Source organism: Salvia hispanica, chromosome 1 (genome assembly GCF_029641045.1).
Source record: "Salvia hispanica isolate PSC_SH4W2 chromosome 1, Shi_PSC_v1, whole genome shotgun sequence".
NCBI lineage: Eukaryota > Viridiplantae > Streptophyta > Magnoliopsida > Lamiales > Lamiaceae > Salvia > Salvia hispanica.
This window is the reverse complement of record NC_142692.1, coordinates 29963400-29978056: the sequence shown is the minus strand read 5'-3', so window position 1 is coordinate 29978056 and position 14657 is coordinate 29963400. Positions and strand designations below refer to the sequence as shown.

Sequence of the window (14657 nt, the reverse complement as noted above, 5' to 3'; positions counted from 1 at the left end):
GAATCGGTGTTTGCTTGTAACGGTTTGAAAAGCATTAGGAATTGCTTGTTTTTATTGTGTTGTTACTTGGTTGGTAATAGATGGAGTGCACTTTTGAATTACAGGATGCCGTTGGTGTGGTTCCTGCACACTAATGACACTTGATTAAGTCTTAGTAATTGTTTTGTTCTGTTTTATTGTTTGCTTGGTGTGCACCAGATACGGTACAAATGTGTAATTCTAGTGAGGTGTGCTTGGTTCACTTATATTCTTTGCTTGGTTGTCAACTGATTTTTTGGTTGCTTATTAAGGACTGAGTATTTGCTTGTTCTAAAGTTATTATATGCTTTAGATTATTTGCTTTGTTTTATTTGTATTTATTTTGGTAATGCAACGCAGGACTCAATTATATAATGGTGAGAAAGACGAAGGCAACCGAAGAGGAATGAGAAAGACAATCTGTCGAAGCTCGTAGTCGACAGAAAATTAGGGTGGATCAAGGAACAATTATGTTTTGAATTCCGAATGATGTTTTTTGACAATGACCACAACTTTATTTTGTTTTGAATTTGTTGGACGAAATCTAGGTACTCAATGAGTTGTGGTATGTTTTACTTTAGACATTACTGAATTTTAAAGTCAGAGTTACTTTTGTCTTTATCATATTGAGATTAAGAACATTAATGAAACATAATATGATCGATTATTATTATAAGCAAATGGTGCCGAAAAGACAAGCAAATCATCAAACCTAACCAAACGAAATTGTAGTTTCAAAAATCAATTGCGAATACTATTCAAAATCAATCACAAATCGATTTGCAATATTGTAAAAGAACATATAACCGACTCTGTAGCAACCAAGTATAAATTTCCATGAAATATGTGATACATTAGTATTTTAAGAGCACTACTATTGCATAAGGAAACAATGAATATAAAAGCAGTAAAAACAATGTAACCAAGCAATCTGGCGTCAAAAACTTTAATATGCAATTTCTGAATCAAAGGCAAGCAATAAAACAATTGTAAACAAGCAATTTGATTATTCTTTTTCATCCACCCTCTTGCAATTCTTAGAGTCGTGGGGGCCTTATTCCCCACAGTTCCTACACCTACGCAGTGGTTTGTCATTAAACTTAATAGCCTTATATTTTGGCGATACCAAACAGCTGACAATTCTACGTGCCAAAACCAGATGTCCGAGCATAAGCGTTGTAGAAAGTAATTCTTTTGTCTACGGTTTTGAATTTCTGACCTACGAATGGTTTGAGGCTGTCGGGGCAATTAAGCACCCATGCAACTATATAACATAAGAAATAAATAGCAATTGCTTAATTATGAAAAGAAAAGGGCATCGTGACTGAAAACACAAATACGGAATGACTGTTACAATAAGCAAAATATAGTACATGCACAAGCAACTAGGCAATTATTACTAAGCAATCAACAATGCGAAGTAATGGTTGACTATTACATCAAACAATCACGGAATACATAGTCATGCAATCTATTATCTACTCCTATTTGTAAAATAGAAAAGGGAGTATACATGAAGGAAAAACAGTGCAAAGCAATTTCAGAACTACAAAAAAGAATTATAACAAATGGCAATTTAGATAATCACGGACCAAACGACATGTATTATTGTGGTAATATAGCAAACGTATACCAGCATGAAATATGCAGTCATTGGATATGAATTTCAACTCCATGATTTCAATTGCAAATTCAGAAAATTTAAGTGGGGAACAAAAACAATTGTCGATCAAATTGAATCAGGGGAACATACACAGCCAAATTTTCGAAATCAGGGAGATGATTTGCATATTGAATCAATTAGGTTGAATTGCAAAACATATTCACAAAACTCCAGTTCAAATTCCTGATTAAAGATGAACATAATGAAGTTGAAGAATTTATTACATTCTGGAAAATCAACGATTCCATCGATATCAGAACGCTCATTATCCATTGATTGAATGAATTGAAGATTGAATTAACAATTGGAGAGTTTGAGCGTCAACAATTAAAATCAGTACAGCCAAAAACTGCTTCAAATTATCGTGAATATGTTCAAAATTGAAGAAAGGGAGAAAAAGAAAATCACGTGAATTATGCTGGGAGAGAAACAGAGGGAATTGTGTTTCCATCTCTGCCCTCCACCGTTATTTTCTGATTTTTTTTATTTTTTTTATAAATGAAAATCTGCCACATGTCAATCTAAGAATGCATATGTTCTTATATCTAACGGTACGCATTGGTGGTACAGTGTCACCCAAAATAACGTTGTCATTTTAGCATTCCTCTATTTCTATATATAATACTATAAGAACTGAAAATAGATACTACTACGATTCATTAATCATTATATATGCATGGAGGATGTGAGTGATAGATAGACACGAAAACTCTAAGGTCATGTTTGGTTGTCAGGATTTGTCTGGGAAAGTAATCAGATTCCTTAAATTTTAAATTCTTATGTTTGTTTCGATTTTTAATCAAATTGGTAAAGTAATTAGAATCCCAGAACAAGGAAAGTTACTACAATTTCCAGAAATCTGAATCCTAGCTTTTCTTAGATATTCTTTTTTCCAGTTTTAGGATTCTTACCTATGTAATGCAATATATTATTATTGTTATTATATTATTATTATTATTATTATTATTATTATTATTATTATTATCATTATTATTATTATTATTATTATTATTATTAATTACAATGTTTTAAAAATAATTTAAAATTATGAATTATACTTAATTTCATTATAATAAATAACTATAACTAAAATTATCATAGTTATAACTATATTATTATAATGTTGATATACATTTGTTATTATTATAATAATAATTAATAATTTATAAATAATTAAAATATAATTATATAATATAAATCATATAATAATAAATAATAATTAATTTTATAAATTAATATTTAATCAAATCATAGTAAATTTTAAATTATAAAATTTATTTAATTTTAACATTCGTAAATATAATAATTATAATATATAATAATAATAATAATAATAATAATAATAATAATAATAATATTTATTATTATAATTATTTATGAGTATAATAGTCCATGCAACTAAATTTAAATTATATTATTATATATTATGATGGATAATCCACATTTAAATTATCCATCGTAATCATAAATATAATATTATAATAATTATTATTTTTAATTAATAATTTATTAAAAATTCTGTATTACTATTTATTTTATAAATATAAAATAATAAGTATTTTTTTTACTTTGGTGTTTAAATCAAATATAAAATTTAAAATCTTGATATTTTTCAAACACTGAAAAGTAAAGTTATTAGGAATCATATTCCTGGATTCATTTTCCCAGAAATCATTTTTCTTGTCAATTTTATTTTTCCGTCAACCAAACGTGACCTAAAATTATTTAAGTGAGTTTACGTAATCTTAAACAAAGCCTGATGAGTCACGGCAATATGCATGTGAAATCATCAATTAGTATCATTAGAACATTCATTATCAAGATAAAAATCTTAAAGCTGGGATTCTCATAATTCAAGAATGGGATGGGCGTTAGGGAGCATTTGTATTTGTTTTTAGGGCCTTTTTTGGAACAAATATCAACAATTGATTCTGACAAATAGATATTTGGTTGGAACATGATTACATTACATGTTCACTAATTATTTCCATTATACTATATTGATATCATCTCCGTTGTGATGATCAAGATTTGGTTGTGTAAATAACTACTACGTACTTCTTTCGTCCACTAATATGTACATATCCCAGTTTGATCTGATACATGTTGAAAAAATGTAAAGATAATTAAGTGAATTGAAAAATTAGTGGAAAATGAGTTTTAATTTTATACTATATATATGTAAAAATGTGTTAGTGGATTGCAAAGTTGACTACCATAAGCAGTAAAAATAAAAATGAGACAATTAATAAGAGACGGACCAAAATAAAATGTTAGGACACATAATAGGGGATGGAATGAGTATAAAAACTTTCAAACAAAATGCTCAATTTTTTTATATTTTGCTGGTATAGTTTTATTTTACGTTTTGATATATGTTGAAACCGACGGGCAAATCAAGTCGTTGACATGTTAATTATCTGTCGATAAAACAAAACATGCATTTAGATAAGATGTTTATATTTTTAATTTAAGAGATCGGAAGGTGAAGTCAACTGTCAACATTAGATAAATTAAATTTGGAATGATTGATAGGTTTAGAAAGAAAAAGGTAGTTGTAGATAAGTGTATGGATTTGAATTTCTATCCTTCCACGCACGCTGCTCATGCAGACACACTTCATAGATGCGGGCCTATCCATATACTACTACGATTTTGTATAATTAAATTGCATTATATATTAAAAACCAGAATTCGAGTATCGTTATGAGTGAAGTTGTATATATTATGTAGTTGGCGAGCTAGTGGTAATGGTAATTGATACTTATAGCACCTGGAAATTGTATATGATTGACATTAGGGGATAAAAATATTAGTCCTACTAGCTTTTTTGATGAATTTTACCCCCAAAACAGTTCCATGGTGCAAAATGAACAAAATTCATCAGTGTATTTTTCATGTGCTGACGAGTATCATACGCATTAATTAAATACTCCCATAAAATAATTAATTTCTCTTTTTAATACTTTTTTTATTATACATTAATATACTCTCATAATCAATATTTTTCTAGTTCTCTTTTATTTTACCAATTATATAATAAAAATTTTTGTAATCCTAAATACATCATTTTTTATAGGATGGGAGAGAAGTAAATAGCGACATAAATTATTATAATGCACATTAATTGAACATATACATATATAACTTGGAATATTGTGTGCGTGTATATAAAATAGGGAGGCGCACACCGACTTTAAAACCCCACTACTACTACTATTTCGCTTTTCTCGATTATAACAAATTACTCCAATAAAACCCCTGTGCCTCTCTCTCAGTTTTACTTAATTGATTTCCCAAATTAAGAAGAAGAGAAAAATGGTGGATGTTTGCTGTTTGTGCGGCGACGTGGGCTTCTCCGATAAGCTTTTCCGGTGCTCCGAGTGCGGCCACCGCTTCCAACACTGGTGAGTCTGCCATCTTTGCACGTGCATGTTTAATTTCCTTCATCATTGCACACGTACTTCGAAAACGAATCCCCATCCCCCTTATCCCTCCATTTTTCATTATTTTTATTTATTTCTACAATTGGATAATTTAGGTATTGCAGTAACTACTACGGAGAATGCGGAGAGACTAATCAAGTGTGCGATTGGTGCCAATGCGACAAAAGGAGGTCCGTCGCCAAGAAAGGCGGCCGTCCGGCGGGGAAATCCGCCGGAAAAACCGCAATCCGAAGGTACAAGCTTCTCAAGGATGTAATGTGCTGATGATCAACAACTTCACAGTTACAACTTGTTTTTGGGTTTAGGTGTTTTGCTCCTGTGCTGCCTAATTTCAATAAATTAATTATACGACTTTCGTTCTTATTTTTCACTTTATTTTTTAAATTGCAAATTTCAAGTGTTCATAACAATATTCTGATCATGTGACTGCCAAAGGGAAAATGCCGACGTGTCAGTTGTATTTATTAACAATATTAATATACGGTCATGTTTGTATGGCATTTGGAAGAATGTTTGTCGTGCAACGCCTTCAATGTAAAACATAAATGTTTATAATCAAATAAATTATGGAAATTTCAATGTTTTTTGGAAAATAGTCATAGTTGATCAGCGAGAAATTAAACTAAATTTACTAATATTTAAACGACTAATTATTAATATTAATCAATTTACAAGAATAACTTTTTATCCGTTAATTAGTGGGCGATCTTTTATATTCAAACTTTGTTTCGACTTAATTAGGGTTTGAATATGATTCTTGTATGTATTTCAAATAATTTTGAAATAGAACAAGACTTGAACTATAGATTAAATCATAATATAGAAATTTTGAACCGATCATTATCATATTGTCATATTTATGCATCACATATACTAGTGTTGCTCACTACTATTACTGAAGATGAAGATATATATTATTTTAAATTTGGCATTAAAACACACATTCTGTTTTGGATAGCAACATAACTGTTTCTGGCAAATAAAGACATTTTTATTTTAAAAAGACTTATATACAAAAATCAGGACATATGCTTGTTTAGCTGGTTTTGGACATGAAAGGAAAGTAGTTCCATATATGTTCGTTGCTTGCCTTCACAAAGTTTGCTTTCCAACTTGCAAGCAACAAATTCTATATGGAAGATCCACTGCATCATTTATTGTCTTTAACTTTGTCATATATATCAATGCAAATATGTCACACACTTGAATCTCAAATCATAAAATAGTATAGTACATGTATGTTATGCACTTATGTGTTCAAAGACCTAATTCACCATGCGTACAAGCTAGACATGCACGCCCCCAATAGTATAAAAAAGTTATCTTGAATCTGGAGTTATAAATAAGGTTTTGGAGATTAAAGTTAGTATGCAACGCTAATGAATTGGTCAATTGGGCATAACATAAATAAGTAACTGTCATTTTGGCTATTTTAAAGTTATGAAAATATCGCACTACAAAAAAAACTTCTGACAAACCTTTCAAAGAAAAAAGTTTAACAACCTCATCTAGCTTATTCTTTAATTTCAGGATTATGTAAGTAATGTAACACCCAATTTACAAAAATAAGTTTATATAAATATTTAAAATATTTTATTACTTGTTGGAGCTTATAAATTGTATACCTCTATATTATGTAGTGGAGGTTCCACGATTTCCATTACTTCACTGCAAAATGCATTATAATTTGTGGGGTAGTTTTTGATTTGACAAATTCATTGTACTACATAAATTTTCGTTGGTTAAATTCATAAAATTGGCAATGGTGGATGTTGACTCACTACCCCACGGACACGTGGTGCTACAGTTTCATCAACACGTGGTTGTCACACCAATCCAAATTTGTCTAATTTTTTTTATGTCTAGGTTATCGTTTTGAAGTTCATGCTCATGTCCTAATCAATTATCCCACATGCTATCAACTCAATTTGTATTGTATTGGATTGAATCAGGGTGTTTTTTTTATAGTACTCCATATTTTTAATATTTTAATTAAATATTTGAGAGTTTACACATAATAAAATGGTTGAAAATGTAATCTTAATTAAGACATGAATAAGCCAATGTTTTTTCCTCCGTCAACTCTTTTGCACTGATGTCCATCTTCTCCCTCGAAAATTCATCGATTTTGAGACCTGAAAATACATAAATCCATCGCTTATAATTATACTTCGACAAAATCGAGATATTAAATTTGATTTAATTATTTTTTTTTAATTTCGATTCAGTTCAAATATTTTGAATCCATATCATTAGGTTTGATTTGGTTTTGCATTTCCGAAAAAAAAAACTAAATTTGAAGTTTTTATATAAAATAGTACTTACTACTTTTATATAATTAGGTAAGTACTTAATTTTATTAATTGTAGTCAGTTTTACAAATTATGACAAAAAATACTATAAAAATTATAAAATTTGGTCCCAATTTTGTATATATATTTATAAAATTTCAATAATTTATATTTTGAATGTAATTGTGTATGGCGCAGAAATAAAAGAGATGTGTAACCTTGTACGATAGACCATTGTCCGTTGTGACAAGTAACCGGGAAAGAATAGACAAGGCCGGCCGGTATGCCATACGATCCATCAGAACACACCCCCATCGACACCCAACCACCCTACAAATAATCAAGCACATATTTATAAACTATGCAACCAAAAGAAGAAAAAGAAAGGCATGCAAACCTTAGGAGTTCCAAGAAGCCAATCACGCATATGATCACAAGCAGCGCTCGCAGCAGACATCGCGCTCGACATCTTCCTCGCTTTGATAATCTCCGCGCCCCTTTGCTGCACCCTCGTCACGAACTCCCCTTTCAACCTGCCAATTAAACAAACCGGCCCAACATTATTCACTACTACCTCGAAAAACAGTCTTATTTTTTCATTTTCGGTAGTCTCTATTTAATTATGGTAAGTTTTTTCCTATACCAACCATTTGTCATCAGCAATCAGTTCTCTTGCGGATTTCTCCCCCGAGATGGTATTGATGGTGGCGTGGGTGGCGTCCGGGTATTGCGAGGAGGAGTGGTTCCCCCATATGACCACATTCTTGACGTCGCTCACGTCCACGTCCAACTTCTCCGAGATCTGCCCAAGTGCTCGGTTGTGGTCCAGTCTTGTTAGGCACGTGATGTTCTTCTCCGGGATCGAGGGAGCAAATTCTTTCAAGATCAACGCGTTCGTGTTGGCTGGATTAGCCACCACCAGAACCTGCATTGATCACCAGATACCAAATATTTGCCTCTTGCCACTTAAGATTAATTTCATTATAATCACAAGTATTACATACTTTGCAATGAGGAGCCGCGTGTTGCTCAAGAGCCGCGGCGTGGGCCTTGTAGATAGACACATTCTTGGACATCACATCCTTCCTCTCCATACCTTCCTTCCGAGGGAACCCGCCCACCATCACCGCGATCTCCACGCCACTGCACGCCTCCACCACGTCTGTTGTGGCCACCACACCCTTGAGAAGGGGTAGGGCGGAGTCGATGAGCTCCATTTTGACGCCGTTGAGAGAGTCAGCCGCGGCTTCGATGTCCAGCATGTGGATGATCACTCGCTGATCAGGACCCAACATTTCCCCTCTTGCTATCATTGGAACCAAGGCATAACCTATTTGACCTAGTATGGTATACCAACAAATATTAATATCATAGAAAAACAATTAATCAAGAATTATTGTTCATTTTAACATGCCTGCAGCGCCAGTGACAAGGACAGTCACAGGTTCTTTCCCAACATCCAAGAAACTCCAAATGTGCCTAACAATTTTCCATGACAAGAGCACACACCCCATAACAACAACAGGAGTTTCCAATGACAAAAGTTGTTCCATTTTGACTCTCAAATGAGATGGATCAATAAAACTATAGTTTTAATTTGCAGCGATTCTTAAACACTATATAAATAGGAAAATTAAGGTGGATGGGGATGCTAAAGAAACAAAGAGCAAGACCAAATCCAAAAGTCATGTAATAGTATAACTTCTCTTCTTACCAAAGAAAAGAACATCATGTGTAACAATAAACATGCAAGAGGGGTTTGTGCCAATTGCCATCTTGCATATATATTCAAATTCAATATTGAGTCCCCTTTATTGTTGTTAGTATATTAGCCTCATTCCCAGATTGCATCATACATAAATTATTGAATAAAATGTCATGAATAAAGCAAAATAAAAAGTGGACTAAATTTTCAACATAAATTGAGTTGGGCTTTCCCGGCCCAGCCCAGCTCAAGTGGCCATTGGTTAATTATGAATAAATCATTTTAAAATTAATTATACGGCATGATATAATGTGTGTAATTAAGTTAGGAAATAATTTGGCGCTCTCCAGAGCAAATATCAGAATTCAGAACACAAAATTTGGATTTTGGTTGGAAGAGTCGAAATTAGGGTTTTTGATTCAGTGCAATGTCTTACGCTCCTGAAATCGCCTCTCAGTTTGACATACCTGACCTTGTAGGTTCCCATTGTTATGTTTGATTCAGTGGTAACAATCGCAATTTCTAATGTGCGTGTCTTTTTTTGTTTGACGCAGGAAAAGGATAAATTGGTAGGGGAAGTGATCCGCTACATCCTCTTCAAAACCGAGCAAAATTCAGGCTGTCCAATTAAAAGGGAGGAACTCACTCAGTTGATTACGGCTAAAGGGTATAAGCAGAGAAATTTTCCTTCTTTTGTAATCGATGAGGCCAAATCCAAACTCTCTTCGATCTTCGGCTATGATATGAGGGAACTTCAGCGTTCTCGGCCTTCGGCGGCAGCCAACACAGGCCGTGCTTCGCAATCACAACAGTGTGAGTTTCCTTAGTTTATTTTGGTTTTATTGAAAGGAGAAATGTCGCTCACGTGTTTGATTATTTGCTTGGTCAATTTGCTTTGTTTAGGAGCTAGAATTTGTGAAGGTTTAAAAATGTTATCTTTGCCCTTATACTGTAGGAACCAGAGATGACTAACAATGTTCTTTAGTAGTAGTAGTAGTAGTATAAGACTTGTATTCTCTTGTTTTAAGGTGGAAAATGCAAGCATGTATAGATTAATGTCTAAGTTGAGTCCTTCCCTTTTTTAGCCTTGGTTTGCAAAGGTACCCAGTCATCAAGGGTTACTGATTAAGAGCAACATAATTAACTCTTAAGAGTTTGGTAAACTTTTAGCCTGATGATTCCCTTTTTCTTTGTTGCAGCTGTTGGTGAAGCAAAATCGTATATAATCATAAGTAAGCTGCCTTCTGATGTCTATGGAAAATTTGTAGAGGATAAGAGTTCAGTACATCTGTCAGGCTTAACTTTCGTCGTAATTGGGATAATTCATTTAGCAGGAGGCAAAATCACGGAAGGTGTGGCTACTTCCTGATTCAATTATAATCATCCTACTGTTGATTTGTTGTTTAGATTTTTTCATTTGTCATACTAAAATGTTGTTTTCATTGCAACTCTTGAAGAAAATCTTTGGCATCATCTAAAGCGCTTGGGATTGCATGAAAATGAGGAAAACCATCCGAAATTTTCAAATACCAAACAGGCGTTAGAAGCACTTGTCCAGCAAAGGTGATTGTTAGAACATTCTTTCAGAGTGTGGTTGGCCTCAATATCTAATCTTGGTATTGCGATGCAGATATTTGCAGAAAGAAAAAGTTAATGGTCCTGAAGGCAACATTGTGCATTATGAGCTTGCTGAGAGAGCTCTAGATGCGCCTATTTACGACAAAATCAAAGAATATGTAGCTCAGGTAAAGCATAGTAAAATCCATTTGCCTTATTTTGTTATGTGTATCAGTGCATATTTCATGTTTTCTATTTTTTTTCTGGCAAGCTAATTCATATCCTTCTTTGGGACATTGCATGATTTGGTTTCAATTGCGATGCAGTTTTCAATAAATAAGGTCTTACGAGCAAATTATTAATCAATTCAAGCAGCTATGAAATTATGAGGCAGAATAGTCTAAAATTGTCTGCTTGTGACAAGCTCTTTTGAGTGTGTTATTGCAGTTGCAGAGTTGATTTATCTTTGATTGTCTCCATACCTATGTGTTTATGGGAAGGTTAATATTCATGTTCTGTGTTGCTGGCCTATCCAGCATTGCTGTTCTAACCAGAAGATTTTTAAGAAATGAGGTTTCCTTTGTTAATGCTGATGTGCAGTTATATTCCTGATGAATTCTGTGCTGCACTTTTTCTTGACAGATGGTGCAGAAAGATGCAACGCCATCGGAATATGATTAGATATCTCCTTTTTGCTTCGGCTGTACATGGGACAAGTATATGCTATTCACAAGACCTTTTGTGTATAAGCTTGAACTGTAAGTGAGTTCTTATGGATTGTGGTAGAGTTTGTTGGATTGATTGGATGGTTGGTGAACAATGTCATTAGTTATGTGGCCGCTGCTAGTATTGGAAAAGAAACCTTGATCTTGTCAATAGCATCTGTTTTGCGGTCAAATTGCACTGGATTTGTCAAATACATGTGCAGTGGATGCATGTTGAACATTGTGACAAATCTTCTTTATGCAAAATTTTAGTTTTTCTCAAAGTTCACCAAAATAAAATTAGAACAAACAGTAGTTTTTCCACGCCCAGAATTCAGTATGTAGACGAACAGCACATTCTACTCCTTGCGGACAAAGTAGAGCTTGCCCGCAACATGAAGTACAGCAACAAAAGCTATGAAACCAATGCTCATCACAAGAACAACATTTGGAGAAATCTTAAGCCCTGGGGCATCGTCGGTATAAAACTGAAGCATGGTCCCACTAGTTCCACCACCCGCTCCACCTCCACCTCCACCTGTTCTCCTCCTCCGAAGATTAGCTGCAGCAGCGGCAGCAGTTCCTCGTTCGGGTGCAGCTCCACCTGTTGCCATTTCTGCACCCAAAATAACAACCTTTAGAACCAACTGCAGGAGAAGTTAAAACTAGAACAGATAAAACCTTTAAAGAATAGATGCCATAAAGAGGAAAATGTAGAGTATGTTAATGATACAAGTCAAAAGAAATCAAATTACTAAATGAAAAGCTAGGATGCAAAGTATCAAGCAAGCAGACGCATTTGATGAGATTCCTGGTGCACTACCTATAACATTGGCCAATAAAGTGGTGTATACACAAAATCTTAAAAAGTTAACATCCTATAGACAGAAGCAATTGCATATCTTGAAAAACATTTTGAAAATTCAAGAACTGAACTAAGCATATGAACACCAAATGCATCATGGGAAATTCTGTCTGTTGTTCAGGCTGCTCGGTTGATGTACCTGGTTATAAATTCTCACCCAACGAGAAGGATTAACCATAATTGATAAAAAATAACCCTAAACTAAAAACGCATTGATAATTCCCCAGATCAATTTGGGATGAGGCATTCATTGGTATAAACCAGACACTCAAATGGTAACAGAAGGAAACACATAAACAAGACAACATAGACATGTGCTTTAACTGTGCCATTAAAGATTTATTTCACAGAAATTCAAGGTTCAATTTTGAGCAGTCCTATTACTAATTTGAACAACACACTCATGGTTCAATTTTGAGCAATCATATTACTGAACTGGACTTTGGATAGATAGAGCTGATTAATCCTAAGTCAAAGCAACGAAGAGGTATGTTTATTTACTTTTAAGGAGTGGTTATAATTCAGATTCTGAGACAAATTGGAAGGACTGGTTCCCAAACAAAACAGGAAAACCAGTGTTCAACTCTTTGACATGAATAAACAAAAGCTCTGCATAATCGATCAGATTATCAAATAAAAGGCAACAGATCTGACACGAATTTATCATAAACTTCCAGAATCCTATCTTCAGAACTGAGATACGAAACAAATCATATAGATCGATACATTGCAATAATCTTCAGATCACAAATACGGATAGATGAATTGCTGGATTATATTGAGTCAACAATTTAAAATCAGCGCACAGAATAATATTGGGATGAATATGTATTGGACAAACAAGATCTGGGCATGCAATTCTTAAGAGCTACCTTTCGCAAGTTGAAGACGGAGAAATAGTTGAATTGGGGTTCCTCTCGAGGTTCCAGAATATCAGATTGGAAATTGTTTCAACTAATTGTTTTGTAAATAACACGTCAACGTTTTATTTATCAAACTCAACACATGTACATATTATGCAATTTTCTAAATTCATTATTTTCTTTATTATTTAATTTATATTTTCTGTTTTTGTATTTTACTACTACTATAATTTTACAGTTCAGCTGACAAATGACAATAATGAATGAAGCTCTATTGCGTATATACATGCATGGGATGTCACCGCAATCCGAAATCTATGGGCTGACCCAAAAATTCATAAAATTTAGAAGGTTAGAATTGAAATTTTTGGTCTGATAAAATTACAACTCAATTAGCTCACACCTGATCAATCCGCAACTCAAGTAGGCTGACCGTAACTTGATCGGTGGGCCAATCCGATGAATTGGACCTAGATGCAATTTGTTCAGCCTTTTCAGCAACTAATTTGACATTTTATTAATAATTTTATAAGCTAGATAATAAAAACATTATAAAGAAAATTAACCTTTCATTTTATATTGAATAAAGGCCAAATTTGGTCCCTAACATATGACCGTTTTATCAATTTGGTCCTTAACATTATCTTTTTGATTATTTGGTCCCTCACAAATAAACTCCGACCCGAATCGGTCCTCACCGTTAAAAAATAGACGGTCAACGTTATTAATCATGTTTTGACCAAAATTAACAATTTTAATTAATATCTTTAATTATTTCAGAAAAATAAAAATATAATTGTGTAAAACAAATAAAAAAGAACGACGAGTTCATCTTCGTTCTCTTTATTCTCATTCTCTTTTCTTCATTCTTCTCAGTTCCGGCGACGGCTGCAACTGTGAACAAGTTATGGAGCGTTCTTGGCACAATAGACGGTCCGGCGAGAGTAGCGGTGGCCGCGACCTCCGATTCCGGTACGAGTTTTGCAATTGCAAGAAACTTGCTTCACTCCGAATTGTGAGAAGCAATGACAAACCGAGTAAAGGGAAGCTCTACTTTGTTTGTGAGAGAAAAGATTGCGAATTTTTTAGGTGGTGCGAGCCAATCGACTCAATCGAGGACGACGACGATGTCGTGACCTCTTCACCGTCGCCGGGTCAGACCGTAACTGATCGTTTAGACTTGATTTTGACAGCAATTGAAGAGAATAATCAAGCCATGAAGAAATTACACAATGTTTTTATGTATGGATTAGGGTTTTTTGTTGTAATACTTGTTTGTATTTTCCAGTTGAATTGATTTGGTGATGAACAACTTTGATTTTTGTTGTAATGCTCTTTTGTATTTTCGAGTTGAAGTTATTTGTTTTCAATTGGATGTGTTTGCTTGCAATTGGATTGACATTTGGATCCTAAACCCAAAAGCAATAACAAGTAACAAACTTTGCACATAAAGTGTTTGATAAAAGACCCATTCCAAAAATGAGTTTCTTGAAAGGGAAACCGAATGATCATTGTGTTGCTACTAGTCATGTTTAGTAAGTATTG

General features: G+C 33.5%; 3 protein-coding genes and 1 pseudogene across 6 annotated transcripts; 2 read left to right on the top strand and 2 right to left on the bottom strand.

Annotated features, from left to right (window-relative positions):
• Positions 1–4871: 4871 nt before the first annotated feature.
• LOC148933582 (uncharacterized) lies at positions 4872–5497 on the top strand. Its single transcript, XM_089056362.1, has 2 exons — positions 4872–5088; positions 5223–5497. The coding sequence occupies exons 1-2, from the start codon at positions 5000–5002 to the stop codon at positions 5389–5391; spliced, it is 258 nt and encodes an 85-aa protein (XP_088912488.1). The 5' UTR covers positions 4872–4999; the 3' UTR covers positions 5392–5497.
• Positions 5498–7134: 1637 nt separating this feature from the next.
• Positions 7135–9025, bottom strand: LOC125219533 (malate dehydrogenase, cytoplasmic-like). Its single transcript, XM_048121542.2, has 6 exons — positions 8833–9025; positions 8423–8757; positions 8066–8343; positions 7816–7951; positions 7637–7748; positions 7135–7262 (listed from the first exon to the last, which is right to left on the bottom strand). The coding sequence occupies exons 1-6, from the start codon at positions 8969–8971 to the stop codon at positions 7168–7170; spliced, it is 1095 nt and encodes a 364-aa protein (XP_047977499.1). The 5' UTR covers positions 8972–9025; the 3' UTR covers positions 7135–7167.
• Positions 9026–9439: 414 nt separating this feature from the next.
• Positions 9440–11668, top strand: LOC125224503 (uncharacterized). Of its 2 annotated transcripts, none has more exons than XM_048127910.2 (6): positions 9440–9598; positions 9678–9936; positions 10323–10475; positions 10581–10686; positions 10754–10868; positions 11323–11668. In XM_048127910.2, exons 1-6 carry the CDS (start codon positions 9551–9553, stop codon positions 11359–11361), a joined length of 720 nt encoding a protein of 239 aa, XP_047983867.1. In that variant the 5' UTR covers positions 9440–9550; the 3' UTR covers positions 11362–11668. The 2 variants fall into 2 exon arrangements, with proteins under 2 accessions (XP_047983867.1, XP_088919358.1); XM_089063232.1 differs by having other exon boundaries at positions 10754–10878; positions 11281–11668.
• On the bottom strand, positions 11619–13265 carry LOC125224504 (protein transport protein Sec61 subunit beta pseudogene; annotated as a pseudogene). Of its 2 annotated transcripts, none has more exons than XR_016134693.1 (2): positions 13122–13265; positions 11619–12000 (listed from the first exon to the last, which is right to left on the bottom strand). The product of XR_016134693.1 is annotated as a protein transport protein Sec61 subunit beta pseudogene, transcript variant X1 (transcript). The 2 variants fall into 2 exon arrangements; XR_016134694.1 differs by lacking the exon at positions 13122–13265 and adding an exon at positions 12976–12996.
• Between the last annotated feature and the right edge of the window lie 1392 nt (positions 13266–14657).